This window comes from Schistocerca americana, chromosome 5 (assembly GCF_021461395.2).
Source record: "Schistocerca americana isolate TAMUIC-IGC-003095 chromosome 5, iqSchAmer2.1, whole genome shotgun sequence".
Classification (NCBI taxonomy): Eukaryota; Metazoa; Arthropoda; class Insecta; order Orthoptera; family Acrididae; genus Schistocerca; species Schistocerca americana.
This window is the reverse complement of record NC_060123.1, coordinates 99,789,131-99,805,289: the sequence shown is the minus strand read 5'-3', so window position 1 is coordinate 99,805,289 and position 16,159 is coordinate 99,789,131. Positions and strand designations below refer to the sequence as shown.

The following is a 16,159-nucleotide window of genomic DNA, read 5'->3' as shown; positions in this document are numbered from 1 at the left end:
TAAACCAAGTGTACCATTTTTAAAAAGAAAACACGCTGTTCTTCTCTGTACCATTTACATCGTTTATTAAACGGACTTTGACCAGCTACCTTTATTTTGGAGCAGTCTTGCGGTACAGTTTTAAGTGGGGGGGGGGGGGGGGGCAGTGGCAGAGGTGTGGAGCAGGCAGACAAGTTGTGGTGTGTGGCAGGCAGACGCGGTGCCACTACCTGGAGGGCGGCGGCTGCCTCTCGTCGCCGCGCTGGGTGAGCCTGCTGGTGGCCGAGGTCTTCTACCCCAACACGGTGCTGCCCGCCTACCAGCAGCGCCAGCCGCGGCCGCCCGTCGCCGCCGCAGACGCCATGCCGCCCGTGCACGACTTCCAGAACTACCAGGACGCGCTGCGCAAGCGCGCCGGCGCCGGCGCCGGCGTCGACCCGCCCACCACCGAGAAGCCCTCGCACTGCGACGGCGTCGACGAGCTCGGCTGCTTCCAGGTAAACCGACGCCGCTACCAGGGCGTGCTGCGCTCCATACCCGGCTACGCCTGGGCTATCCTCTCGGCTGCTGGGGGTGCGAGAGTCAGCATCTGGTATCCAGAGGAAGCGGGCTTTGGCCGCTCTCTAACACAGATCGGCTTTCCTAAATATGCCTAGAGGGCATAGTAGTCGGAGGCTTAACAACTAGTTCAAGTGATGTTGATTTTGAGATATGAATATTAAACGCACTGAATACAACACTGCATTCATAAAATAACACACGAAGAACGTTGAAACATATGCAAGAGCAAATTAAACACAAGCAACCGATTCAATTTTCACCCAAAGAAGTTACGTTCGTAGCGCAATCCTGTCCGTCATGAAATTACCACACACTGGTATACTAAATTCATACTAACTCTCTGTGAAATCTTCCCGAAAAGAATAGCTGAGGGCTACTTTGATGCTTACACCACATGCTTCACGTGGTCAACTTGGTTTACACAAAGAGTGTAACTCCATAATAATTTTGATAATTAAAATAAATTACATCGAAACACAAATTACAAAAGAAAAACCTTGAACTGGTTACTATCGTCTTACTATTAACCTGATGGGTCAAACAATTGTATAAGCACATGGTACTGGTCTCACAAAGTACACCCCACGTGGGTTGAACATAAAGAAAAGTTGCTATATTGAAAAATATTGTCAAGACGAGATGTTATAACCTCACGCACATTCGCATTTAAGATTGATGATCTTAGTTAGAGTTACTGATCATCCACACGTGGTTCCACTTTACTCACAAACTAGTGACAAAGCAACTACTGGAAGAGAATCTGAACTTCACACTCGAATTACACTGCGTTGCAATTTAAGATAACATTAGATATTTTAGATCTAAACCTGAAATAAAGGTGATTAAATTTTCAGTTAGGCTGAACTTAAGAAATCCATTGTCCTACGGACTTAGCAGAGGGCGCGCTTAGCCGGAGATCTTACCACTTCAGACGCTCGCCGCGGACTGACTGCCATGGACCCCTACCGAGGCTGCTTCCAGATACAAAACGGAAGTGACCAGGGAGGCAGCTTCCTATACCAACATGACAAGGGACGGATAGGACCATACTAAGAATAGAAACCTCTTTGCTTTTAGAAAGCGTAGCTACCTGTTCCGACATTCGTCCTACTGCTCTCTAGCAGACAGGCTTGTCTGCTACCATCAAGCACGCAACTAGAAATACATTTACTCATTCATCCTTTCACACAGAAGGGAAGGGGATCACAGTATCTTATCATATACAGTATATAAAAGAAAGCGAATGTAGGTTCCGTGTGAGACTGTGTGACATGAATTACATATAAACTGTGTTTTAAAGTGTAGTAGTGCGACAGATCGTTCTTGAATATGTGTAAAAGTAACACGTTCCACTGCTCAGTCTCCTCCCAGATAGTCAGAAACACCACAGTAAATTTAGAAGTGGAATGTATGCCGTAAATGACAACAGTTTTAAAAAATTAACATGAAAGGAATCCAACAGAGATCTTTCATAACACTACTGGCCATTAAAACTGCTACACCACGAAGATGACGTGCTACAAACGCGAAATTTAACCGACGGGAAGAAGATGCTGTGATATGCTAATGATTAGCTTTTCAGAGCATTCACACAAGGCTGGCGCCGGTGGCGACACCTACAACTTGCTGACATGAGGACAGTTTTCAACTGATTTCTCATACACAAACAGCAGTTGACCGGTGTTGCCTGGTGAAACGTTGTTGTGATGCCTCGTCTACGGAGCAGAAATGTGTACTATCACGTTTCTGACTTTGATTAAGGTCGGATTGTAGCCTATCGCGATTGTGGTTTATCGTATCGCGACATTGCTGCTCGCGTTGGTCGAGATCCAATGACTGTTAGCAGAATATGCAATCGGTGGGTTCAGGAGCGTAATACGGATCGCCGTGCTGGATCCCAACGGCCTCGTATCACTAGCAGTCGAGATGACAGGCATCGTATCCTCATGCAGCCACGTCTCGATCCCCGGGCCAACAAATGGGGACGTTTGCAAGACAACAACCATCTGCACGAACAGTCCGACGACGTTTGCAGCAGCATGGACTATCAGCTCGGAGACCATGGCTGCGGTTACCCTTGAGGCTGCATCACAGACAGGGGCGCCTGCGATGGTGTACTCAACGACGAACCTGGGTGCACGAATGGCAAAACATCATTTTCTCGGATGGATCCAGGTTCTGTTTACAGCTTCATGATGGTCGCATCCGTGTTTGGCGACATCGCGGTGAACGCACATTGGAAGCGTGTATTCGTCATCGCCTTACTGGTGTATCACCCGGTGTGATGGTATGGGGTGCCATTGGTTACACGTCTCGGTCACCTCTTGTTCGCATTGACGGCACTTTGAACAGTGGACGTTACATTTCAGATGTGTTAAGACCCGTGGCTCTACCCTTCATTCGATCAATACGAAACCCTACGTTTCAGCAGGATAATGCACGACCGCATGTTGTAGATCCTGTACGGGCCTTTCTGGATACAGAAAATGTTCGACTGCTGCCCTGGCCAGCACATTCTCCAGATCTCTCACCAATTGAAAACGTCTGGTCAATGGTGGCCGAGTAACTGGCTCGTCACAATACGCCAGTCACTACTCTTGATGAACTGTGGTATCGTGTTGAAGCTGCATGGGCAGCTGTACCTGTACACGCCATCCAAGTTCTGTTTGACTCAATACCCAGGCGTATCAAGGCCGTTATTACGGCCAGAGGTGGTTGTCCTGGGTGCTGATTTCTCAGTATCTGATCACCTAAATCGCGTGAAAATGTAATCACATATATAATGTATTTGATGATATATTTATCATCTGCATTTCTTCTTGGTGTAGCAGTTTTTAATGGCCAGTAGCGTAGCTAATCAGCTGTGCTGACACAATTTCCCTACTGTCAAGTAATGCAATTACTGACTGTGGAGATACTGAATTGCCACTTGTTAAGCAGGTATTTATGTTCCCAGAGTAAATTATATTAAAAAGAGACAGAGGGGAATAGCTATAAACAAGTAGCAGTCGTGATAGTAGATTAAGAAATGAATTAAAATTTGTGCCATGGTCGAGACTTGAACCCAGGCCTCCTCACTTACTATGGAGGAATGCTAGCCATTACACCACCACAGCACTATACCTAACATTGTTGCATGGACTACACGGGAATGGCATTTCGATACCAGGGAGCCTCGGCAATAGTGACTATCTAAGAAGGGGAAAACAAGCCGAAGATGCGAATTGAATTTTGTGTAAGGAAGGGAACTGGAGCAGGGTAGTCTGTGCAGCAATGTAAACTATAGCCCTGTGATGGTGTAATGGGTAGCATCCCTGCCTACTAAGCAACGAGAGTTCGCTTTAAGTCCGAGCTATGGCACAAATTTTAATTCATTTCTTCAGCTTCCGTCATTATCGTAGATGAAGATCAGACTCAAGTGTCTCGAGGAAAATTTAATTATATCAGTTCTGTAAGTAACATTCAAGCAGTTAAAGGAATGAATGTAACTACATTGATCATCAAAGACAAAGTAAATGCCTAGTAGCCATGCTACATTATGAAACAAAATCAGTCAACAATTTTAGATTATATGCCAGCATGATGTTCTTCTGTAGCAAAACCTAGGAACATAATAAATAACTACAAAACAAAAACATGAAATTGTCCAAGCCCTAGACAAAAATAAGATCAACTACTCGAGGTAAAGGTCAGGAGAGAATATGATTTGCCACGAAAAATACTAGGTATTGACGCAAATATTGGCAGAGAGATAATTCTTACCACGTCAGCACCGTTGAAATCATGTTGCAGCGTGTGGTGCAACCCATGTAATTGCACTATATGCAGCCTGATGCTGTGGTGCTATTCCAATGCAGTTGGAGAGCCTCTTCAATGCTGTTCAAGTTTAGGAGGAATACCAGGTGTGCTGACGCGAGAATGAGAATTTAGATCTTACGAGGAAGGCGTGTTAGGATAGGGTGTGCAGTTGAAAAGCCACAATCCCAGGATGGCATAGTGGTCACCGCATTTCCCTCGTACACTGGAGGACTCTGTTCGAATCCCGGTTGTGGTACAAATTTTCACTCGTCGCTTCAGTCTCTCTCTCTCTCTCTCTCTCTCTCTCTCTCTCTCTCTCTATATATATATATATATATATATATATATATATATATATATATATATATACTATTGGCCATTAAAATTGCTACACCAAGAAGAAATGCAGATGATAAACGGGTATTCACTGGACAAATATATTATACTAGAACTGACATGTGTTAACATTTTCACGCAATTTGGGTGCATGGATCATGAGAAATCAGTACCCAGAACAACCACCTCTGGCCTTGATACGCCTGGGCCTTGAGTCAAACGGAGCTTGGATGGCGTGTACAGGTACAGCTGCCCATGCAGCTTCAACAAGATACCACAGTTCACGAAGAGTAGTGACTGGCGTATTGTGACGAGCCAGTTGCTCGGCCACCATTGACCAAACGTTTTCAGTTGGTGAGAGATCTGGAGAATGTGCTGGCTTTCTGTATCCAGAAAGGTCCGTACAAGACCTGCAACATACGGTCGTGGATTATCCTGCTGAAATGTAGGGTTTCGCAGGGATCGAATGAAGGGTAGAGCCACGGGTCGTAACACATCTGAAATGTAGCGTCCACTGTTCAAAGTTCCGTCAATGTGAACAAGAGCTGACCGCGACGTGTAACCAATGGCACCCCATACCATCACGCCGGGTGATACGCCAGTATGGCGATGACGAATACACGCTCGAATGTGCGTTCACCGCGATGTCGCCAAACACGTATGCGACCATCATGATGTTGTAAACAGAACCTGGATTCATCCGAAAAAATGACGTTTTGCCATTCGTGCATCCAGGTTCGTCGTTGAGTACACCATCGCAGGCACTCCTGTCTGTGATACAGCGTCAAGGGTAACCGCAGCCATGGTCTCCTTGCTGGTTCTCCATGCTGCTGCAAACGTCGTCGAACTGTTCGTGCAGATGGTTGTTGTCTTGCAAATGTCCCCATCTGTTGACTCAGGGATCGAGACGTGGCTGCACGATCTGTTACAGCCATGCGGATAAGATGCCTGTCATCTCGACTTCTAGTGATACGAGGCCGTTGGCATCCCGCACGGCGTTCCGTATTACCCTCCTGAACCCACCGACTCCATATTCCGCTAACAGTCATTGGATCTGGACCAACGCGAGCAGCAATGTCGCGATACGATAAACCGCAATCGCGATAGGCTACAATCCGACCTTTATCAAAGTCGGAAACGTGATGGTACGCATTTCTCCTCCTTACACGAGGCATCACAACAACGTTTCACTAGGCAACGCCGGTCAACTGCAGTTTGTGTATGAGAAATCGTTTGGAAACTTTCCTCATTTCAGCACGTTGTGTGAATGCTCTGAAAAGCTAATCATTTGCATATCACAGCATCTTCTTCCCGTCGGTTAAATTTCGCGTCTGCAGCACGTCATCTTCGTGGTGTAGCAATTTTAATGGCCAGCAGTGTAGTAGCATCGTCAGCGGACAGCCTGATGGCGCTAACGCCCCTCTGAACTCGTGTTCGCAGGTGCGGCTGTACTACGACTGGTTCCTGGTGCCGGGCAGCTGCAAGTGCTGGAAGCCCGACTACTTCTCGCGCTTCGTGCGCCGGAAGGTGGTGGGTCCGGAGCTCTGAGGCCGCGCGCCTCCAGGCCGCCCCGCCGACAACTTGCAGCTCCAGCACGCACTTCGCCACACTGACGGTTCTTCCAGGAGTTCTTCTGAAATGGGCGCCCGGCAGGGCAGCGCGCGCGCGCGTGCCTCTCGAGACCGAGTGGAAAGTTTTTTTACCACCCTCCGAGTCGGCGCTGCGTCTGACGGACGAGTAAGAACTCTCAACTGAAATGGAGGCATCGTCAGGCAGACTGGATCCTGGGTGACAATGAGTTCTCACCCGGAGATCTGATAACTCTCACAAATAATGAGAAATATAGCGAAGCTATTTATTTCACTTGGCCAGCAGTGTTAATAATGTCTTTCGTAGTATTTATTGTTTTAATCATGTATTTCGACCAGTTCTATGTTGCCCTCCATCTCTATCCACGATCCACTGATATTTTCATATTTGCATATTTGCTAAACGAAAAATGTTCGGTAATCCGTTTTCCCTCTTACAATCAGTGTCGGTTTCTGTCTCTGATAACAATTCCAGTGCCAAGTTAACTGTTTCTGTACGACTTTTTCATTTCCCACTATCCCTCAGATGGATTTCGTCGGTTAATATTTTCGTACCTCTTCATTTCATATTTCATCTTTGCTCTCAATCTTGAACATCCTTTTCGAGTTTTGTCTTGCATGGTTTTCTCACGGTCCTCGCTTCAGTTCCATGCAATACTGTGACGCAGACGTATAGTCTCATATTCATCTTTGCCAGCCCTGTGTCACTATTTGCTATCACGAGAGATCTTTCCCTCAAGAGAGCCTTCTTCGTTCATGACTGATTCTTTCTAATGCCTTCGTTGTTTCGATCTATTGTACTCTTGTTTCGCGGATATCAGAACTTAATCACTCCTACGATTTGTCATCAAATTGTGACCATTGTTTTTTCCTACTACTGCCATTACCTTCGTCTGTGCTTTTCGATTCCTTAGCGCAAATTAGCAATATTAAAGAAGTACAACGAAAGGTCTAAAATACTACAGTTAAGTACATTATCGTCCAGAGACATTTACATTTCAAACACACGATCTTGGCGTGTCGTTCGGGACAAAATCTCTTGCTATCGTACTGCTTTAACAATAATGCTGTACGTATTATAGGAAACGCTTCAACTCTTCTTTTAGGATTGCACGGAAACTTAATAGCATTCGTAGAAATAATTAATGGTCAGCAGCCTACCTAGACCAAGCATTTTCTGGATTCTACACTAATCTATCTGTTATCTTAGTGTATTTCTCTGTCATCATTACTCAGCCATTCGTTGTACAAAATCAGAAATTTGTATATGATTTAACAATAAATTATTTTATTTGTTATTTTATGTAAAAATTATTTGTTTATTTACTACCTTAATTTGAAGAATATTCCTGATTCAAATTATATTGTTTGCAGGTCATTTAAAAAGGGTGTAAAATAACTTATTTTCACTTTTTCCAACGCGCTTTTCTAATACTCTCACAAGGGTGATACACCGAAGAGCCAAAGAAACTGGTACACCTGCCTAATATCGTGTAGGGCACCCGCCAACACGCAGAAGTGCCGCAACACGACGTGGCATGGACTCGGCTAATGTCTGAAGTAGTGCTGGAGGGAATTGACACCGTGAATCCTGCAGGGCTGCCCATAAATCCGTAAGAGTACTGGAGGGTGGAGATCTCCTCTGACCAGCACATTGCAAGGCTTTCCAGATATACTCAATAATGTTCATGTCTGGGGAGCCTGATAGCGAGCGGAAGTGTTTAAAGTCAGAAGAGTGTTCCTGGAGCTACTCTGAAGACATTCTGGAAGTGTGGGGTGTCGCATTGTCCTGCTGGAATGGCCCAGGTTCGTCCGAATGCACAATGGACACGAATATATGCAGGTGATCAGACAGGATGCTTACGAACGTTCACCTGTCAGAGTCGTATCTAGACGTATTAGGGGCCCCATATCACTCCAACTGCACACCCCCCCACATCATTACAGAGCCTCCATCAGCTTTAACAGTGCCCTGATGACATGCTGCGTCCATGGATTCGTGAGGTTGTCTCCATACTCGCACAAGTCCATCCTCTCGATACAAATTGAAACGAGGTTCGCCCGACCAGGTAACATGTTGCCAATCGTCAACAGCCCAATGCCAGTGTTGACGGGCCCAGGCAAGGCGTAAAGCTTTGTGTCATGCTGTCATCAGGAGTACACGAGCGAGAAACCCATATCGATGATGTTTCGTTGAACGGTTCGCACACTGACACTTGTTAATGGCCCAGTACTGAAATCTGCAGCAATTTGCGGAACGGTTTCACTTCTGTTATGTTGAACGATTCTCTTCAGTCGTCGTTGGTCCCGTTCTTGCAGGATCTTTTCCGGCCGCAGCGATATCGGAGATTTGATGATTTACCAGAGTCCTGATAGTCACGGTACATTCGTGAAATTGTCGTACGGAAAAAATCCCCACTTCATCACTACCTCAGAGATGCTGTGTCCCATCTCTCGTGCGCCGACAATAATACCACGTTCAAAATCACTTACATCTTGATAACCTGCCATTGTAGCGGCAGTAACCGACGTAACAACTGCGCCAGACACTTGTTCTCTTATATAGGCGTTGCCGACCGCAGCGCCGTCGCCCGCATCTCGTGGTCGTGCGGTAGCGTTCTCGCTTCCCACGCCCGGATTCCCGGGTTCGATTCCCGGCGGGGTCAGGGATTTTCTCTGCCTCGTGACGGCTGGGTGTTGTGTGCTGTCCTTAGGTTAGTTAGGTTTAAGTAGTTCCAAGTTCTAGGGGACTGATGACCATAGATGTTAAGTCCCATAGTGCTCAGAGCCATTTGAACCGTAGAGCCGTATTTTGCTTGTTTACATATTTATGTATTTGAATGCGCATGCCTATACCAATTTCTTTGGCGCTTCAGTCTATAAACCTACGCTGCGTTATTTCCTCTTGACATACATATTTCAGCAGCGAATGATTTGGACGCTTTAAATACTAAGCGAGTCGAAAATAAATTAACGAATCAAAGCAAGAGCCACATTATCTAACACACGTGTTGTAACGTGGTCCCGTACAGCACACACAGACTTGTAGTGAGCGAATAAATGTTTCATTTATCTTCCCATGTGGAACAATTTCGTCGTGAGATTATTGATAAGAGGAATAGGGAGTAATAATAACTCCACGCAGCCACCTAGAAAATACTAACTCGTCTATGGACACGACGCTAGTCGAAATGTAACCAGCCCATGAAAGATAACAGCGACCATGACACACCGGAGCAAGAACATTCAAAAAATCTACAGTAACACTGAAACATCCTGAGAGACTAATTGGGACTAGGACCCGAACCATGCCTTCCGCTCTTTCTCACTCAACTATCCAATTACGACTGACGATTTGCTTTCATAGCTTCACATTTGTCAGTAACTCTGCTTGTACTACCAATATTCACAAAAGCTCTCTTGCACTACTTGCTATAGTACCATTTCTGAAACAAAAGATATCTGGAGGACTGACTTAGTCACAGTCTAATGAATGTTTTCTAAACGACTCTCACTTTCTGCCGCAATGTGTGCGCTGGTATGAAACTTCCTGTTAGCACCGTTTGTCGGACCGGAACTGGAATCGGGACTTTTAACTTTAGTGAGAAATGTCCGTATCGACATTCTTTCTATAAACAAAAGCATTGTCCATAGATTAGACAACATACTAAATAAATGTGGGCTGTAAACAGGATGGTAACAAAGTAAACGTCGCAACCACCCATATGTTTGACAGACCTGATATCTCATTCGTAACAGGAATAATGAGAACATTTCGTGCAGAGGCCACAACTGATGAAATTAAAAACACTCTCTATCACAGTATCGACTACCAATACATACTGAGACTGTTTAAAAATTCTGAAGATCAACATCAGCTTGTCGCAAAATTTATCTACAGCACAGAATTGTCACGTACAGAGAACATGGTAAAGTTCTCATTCACATGCACTGCTAGTATTTTACAGGACTTAAATAGAATGGAAGCGGGTACACGAAATAAAATAAAAACATTCTCACCTCTCATTCTGTTGATACACTTTCCTGTCTTCTCTGTCTTTCTGTTCATGCATTTTCCTTTCTCTCTCTCTCTCTCTCTCCCTCTCTCTCTCTCTCACTCTGTCTGACTGTCTCTCTCTGTCTCTCTCTCTCTCTCTCTCTGCATGCCAGCTGAAACAATATAAACCTAAGAAAACAGCTGCAGAGCTTAGAACAGACAAACTGTGTTACGTAAAATAATAAATATCCGAACCTGTGGTGTTATTAAAGCGTATGGAACACATCCAAATAATTGCTTAAGGTGAAATCGTAATAATTGCACTAAATTTCCACATTGCTTACTTATTTCAGAAATACTACTGCTGCTAAAAACTCATGTATCCCAAGGAAACAAAATTATTTTATTTGACTTGAAAGTGCTGCTCTTTACAGAAAACAATACCATTTACACAAGTTTATTACTGTCAGGCTTAACACAAGGACAAGAATTTGAATCACTTACTCTACAGCCACTAAAAGAATTTACCAGACATGCATTAATGCACCAAGTTTACAATAAGCAGTTAGCCTGTATCACCGACGTCTTGGCGTGCACACCGCCTGGTAAGATGATGCAATTTTACTATGACAACTGAAGCCTTTGAAAAACTCCCATAAAACATGGAAACTAATCAAACATACACAAAAAATGAGACCAAATAATTCCAGGCCAACACAAAGAGCATTCTGGCAGCTGTAACAGTTATTATGGAAAACACTACCAGAGCCGACAGTACTGCCATGACAACAAAAGAGTAAATGAAGCTTGTCAAGTTAAATAAAAAATGTTAGCTAAGGTCAATCTTGCAACCACGATCCACGGAAACACACAATTACCTCTGTTGTAGTAGACAGGAAAGCGGAAATCGTTTTCATGGAGGTGTATTCATTGTTTGTAACTAAATGAAAATCCGCTTCTTTCTTGCTACAAGCGTTTCGCTTCTTTTATTTCTGAAGCGTCTTCAGTGGCGATTTCTGATGTTATTAATCCGTCTTTGCCGTCCTGTAGACGAATGTACTCAGTCTGCGTACTCCAGATGGTCGATGTATTTCAACACTTCACTTCCACTTTTCAGTGTGTATTCTGACTGTACGTGTTTACAGCATAGCCCCGACGGGAATTGCTAAATACACTGAATGAAGGTCCGTACCAACCAGTTAGCGAGAGAACTTCGCGACAGGAAACAACGACGGGAACTTCACGCAATGAACGTTTGGGGACGGTCACCGCGTGAGAGGCCATTGCTCGCACAGGCACATAAAGAAGAGTACAGCAAAGGTCATAAGGCTGGAAGAACACGTGACTGGTTTTCTGAACACTACTCCACCCTATTACATCCCGAGGAGAGGACGAGATTAGTGTTTAACGTCCCGTCGACAAAGAGGTCATTAGAGACGGAACACAAGCTCGCATTAGGAAAGGATGCAGAAGGAAATCGGCTGCGCTTTTTCAAAAGAACCATCCCAGCATTTACTTGAAGCCGTTTAGGTAAATCACGGAAAACCTAAATCAGCATGGCCGGGCGCGGGTTTGAACCGTCGTCCTCCCGAATGCGGGTCCAGTGTGCTAACCACTGAGCCACCTCACTCGGTCTATTTCATCTCGACTGACCTGCAAAATCACCTGACTTGGACCCGATAGAAACTCCGTGAGATATGTTGGAAAAGAGGGCAAAACGCCGACATCAGCATCCCCGCAATTTGGTGGAACTGCGCGATCAAATCCACAGCCAGTGTCTTAACCTGGATGTGACGTACCTGCACGAACTCGTGGACTCACTTCCTAACTAAAAAAATGGCTCTGAGCACTATGGGACTTAACATCTGAGGTCATCAGTCCCCTAGAACCTAGAACTACTTAAACCTAACTAACCTAAGGACATCACACACATCCATGTCCGAGGCAGGGTCGAACCTGCGACCGTAGTGGTCGCGCGGTTCCAGACTGCAGCGCCTAGAACCGCTCGGCCACACCGGCCGGTCTTTCTAACCAAACTCAGGAGTTATCAAGTCCAGGGACGGAATTACTCAGTAGAAAATAATGCTTCTAATGATTTCTATAGGTGTGACTAATTCTTTGTCGGTGAGCTTGCATTTGTTGCCACTTTTCATACAAGGAAGGGGACTCAAATAACACAGAAAAACCTTTTTTCCGAGAGCTTCTCTTCATGTACTGAATGGAGAAGGCACGACGAGCATTAGGATTTCGCTTAGTGTCCTTAAAGGCCTCACACTCGTTAACCAGTCTTCTTACATCGGTATTTAATGTACACCAGGTGAGCTGCTACCTAATTTTCATTATAGTTATGAAACCTCCCCTTAGAAAAATTATAAATGACTGTGCTGAAACTGACACAAAGTATTTTTAGCGCAACGCAATCTGACTTTCAATAATCCCTACAAAAGAATGGCCCCGACTAACATTAACCTATACCTTTCACAAATCACTTGCCTCACAAAAATCTTCGTTACTCGAACTACTGCAATACAGCGAGCGCCGCTACTGCCAGCTAAATAAAAGATTCAAACTACTGAAGGCACTAACTACTGATAGGCATAGTTAGCAAATGAAAGATTTTCATAGAGAACAAACAATGTATTTACCTTAATAGTGTTCAAAAGTCATAATATATATAGCAGTTCATGAACATCCAGTCTTAAAAATTTACTGTCTCTTATGGACACACGTCCAGATCATCCGCTCTCAAAACTTCGCCATTTCTCTCCCCACATCCACCACTGCTGGCGGCTCACCTCCATCTGTGCAACGTTACGCGCTGTTAACAGCCAACTGCCCAACACTACAATAGCAAACAACAATGCAAACGAGCCACAGACTGCACACAGCACAGCCAGTGATTTTCACACAGAGCGCTACATGGCGTTCCCAATATAAAAACCTGAACAGCCTACTTACATAGTTTAATAGATTTCCTAATGTCCAAGCAAGTATTCATGACAATCCAGAAAAATGTAGGAAAAATATACATTGTCTTATCAGAAGTGTCCGGACACCCCAATATAATGCGGAATTGACCCCTAGATGTCACGAGAGACAGGGATTAACATGTTGTCAGTAGACAAGCAGTAACAGAGGAAAGAGTCAGTCAGGACAGATTAGTCAGTTCGAATGCGGACCAGTCACTGGATGTGATGTGAGTAAAAAATCGATCAGGGACACTTCAAACCTTCTGAAGCTGTCCATGTCGACTTTAGATGATGTGATCGTGAAGTGGAGACGCGAAAGAACAACCACAACTAAACTAAGACCAGCCAGACCTCATGTACTGCCAGACAGGTACCGTCAGCATTGCTGAGAGTGGTTGCCAAAAATCGCTCGAAATGACCAGAAGGCATTACACGTGAGCTCCTAATTGCTACTAGATGTCCAGCTACCGCAATGGGTGTGCAAAAGCAGTTAAAAAGAATGGGACACAGTGGCAAAACAGCGGCTCATAAGTCACACATTTCTGTAACCACTGCTAAGCGACGCTTGAGGTGGGGTAAAGAGGGACCCCACTAGTCATGAGTCATTCTGCACCCTGTCGTAACCCGACGGAAGGGTGTGGGTTTGGTGAATACCTGGAGAACATTACTCGCCATTACATGTAGTACCAACAGTGAAGTACGAAGAATGTGGTGTTATAGTATGGGGGTGGTTTTCCCTGTTAGGCTCTGGTCTCCTTATTGCGCTTGGGAATACGATAAACGCGGAAGGGTGTGAGCACAATTTATAGCATTGTATATTGCAGACAGCAAAGGAACATTTCGGAGACAAAGACTGTCAGTATCACTATGACGATTCAGTACGTCACAAAGTAGCATCTCTGGGGGAATGCTTTGTGGATAATGACAATCCGGAAATAGACTAGCCTGTTCAGATTCTCGATCGGAACCCAATGGAACAACTTTCGGATGAGTTACAAAGTAGACTTAATTCCAGACCCCAGCAACCAATACCTTCTCTGGTTTTGGCTCTTGAGGAAGAATGTCTGCCATCCCTTCACATACATTCAGACACTTCATTGAGAGTCTCCCTAACAGAGTTCAAGCTGTGATGAAGGCGAAAGTTGGACACACACCCCGTATTAATGTCCACTAATAGGTGTCCAGAGTGAGAATGGGTTAGGAATCTGACGAAGGAAGTTGGATGCGGGAGTGTAGATGCAAAGGAACGGGATCTGTCTATGCTTGCAAAAGAAATTTTTTGCAGTAAGGTATGAAGCGAGATCAGACTAGGGTGTGCAGAAAGAAGAAGATGAAATGGGAGCGTTTGTACCAGTATGTCGCTATGGCATTAAGCTTGACCATGGCCAACAGTTTACTTTTTCTTTATATTAGCTTCAAATGAAGGGCTTATTTCAATAGTGGTACAAGTCCATTTTTGTTCATTCTGAGATACAGAGCCATTTAACTTTAGGACTCTGTATCTCAGAATGAACAAAAATGGACTTGTACCACTACTGAAATAAGCCCATCAAATGTAGGCCGATATAAATATAAATTTATTTACACATACAGTCTCTGTTAGTGGCTGGTACCGTTATTGTGAAAACGTTCCGTTTTAGTTTTAAATAACCAATACTCTTAGGACAAACAGGGCTGTGACCAATATGCCGCACTAATTCTCGCAGAAAGGTAATATCCCGTGAGTCGAATTACTTCAAATAAAATGTATCTTTGAAAGACCAGAGGGTCTCATTTGTTCGCTGCTACTGCTGTTGTGAAATGAGAGTTGTGTGCTGCACTCACACATGGCTAACAGTTTACTTTTTCTTTACATTAGCTTCAAATGTAAGCTGATATAAATATAAATTTATTTACACATACAGCTTCTGTTAGTAGCTGGTACCGTTGTTGTGAAAACCTTCCGTTTTAGTTTTAAATAACCAATACTCTTAGAACAGACAGGGCTGTGACCAATATTCCGCACTATTTCGCACAGAAAGGTAATATCCCGTGAGTCGAATTACTTCAAATCAAATGTATCTTTGAAATACCAGAGCGTCTCGTTTGTTCGCTGTTATTGCTGCTGTGAAATGAGAGTTGCGTGCTACACTCACTCAGAGAGGTAGGGCAGAAACTGCGTCACTTCGGAGACACGTAAAACGAGAAAAACAGGTACTGGGTTGAGGCACACCTGGCGGCCTTCTCCTCGCTGTGTCCCGAAAATATAAAATATCAAACAGCAGAAGCCGGACGCGTGAGGCGCCCCAGGCTGATCCCTGCTCTCCACTGACAACTCCAGGGAGCTCTGCTGGCTGTCTGATTACAATCTGTCTCATCAAAAGTGTTTGAGTGCCTATTGACAGACATTAATACGGGGCTTGTCCACCAATCGCCTTTATGACGTCTTCAAGTCTGCCTGAGGAAACGTTCAATGAAGTGTCAGAATGTCTGAAGGGGGGATAGTAGCCCATACTCCCTCAAGAGCCGAAGCCAGTGAAGGTAGTGATTTTGGACGCTGCTGTCCGGAGCAATGTCGACATTCTAGCTCATCTCAAAGATGTCCCGGTCGGGACTCTTGACAGATCACTCCATCTCAGGAATGTTTTTGTCCGCAAACCATCCCCTCAGAGACGCTGCTTTACGTCAGGGTGCATTGTCGTTATGAAACAATCATCATCTCCGAACTGTTTCTCTACCGTGCGTGTGTTCACATATTTCTGCACCTAACATTTTCTTAAACACAGTAAGGGAACCAGAGCCTAACCACGAAACACGCCTTCATACCTGGCCGTGCGGTTCTAGGTGCTACAGTCTGGAGCCGAGCGACCGCTACGGTCACAAGTTCGAATCCTGCCTCGGGCATGGATGTGTGTGATGTCCTTAGGTTAGTTAGGTTTAATTAGTTCTAA

General features: G+C 44.7%; 1 protein-coding gene across 1 annotated transcript in view; it reads left to right on the top strand.

The window, feature by feature from the left end:
• LOC124615945 overlaps positions 1-7,499 on the top strand; it is a 373,296-nt gene extending 365,797 nt beyond the window's left edge. Inside the window, exons 7-8 of the mRNA XM_047144145.1 lie at positions 191-476; positions 6,115-7,499. Coding sequence (XP_047000101.1) covers positions 191-476; positions 6,115-6,222 — 394 coding nt within the window. The 3' untranslated portion in view covers positions 6,223-7,499. The remainder of the gene's footprint in view (positions 1-190; positions 477-6,114) is intronic.
• The last annotated feature ends 8,660 nt before the right edge of the window (positions 7,500-16,159 follow it).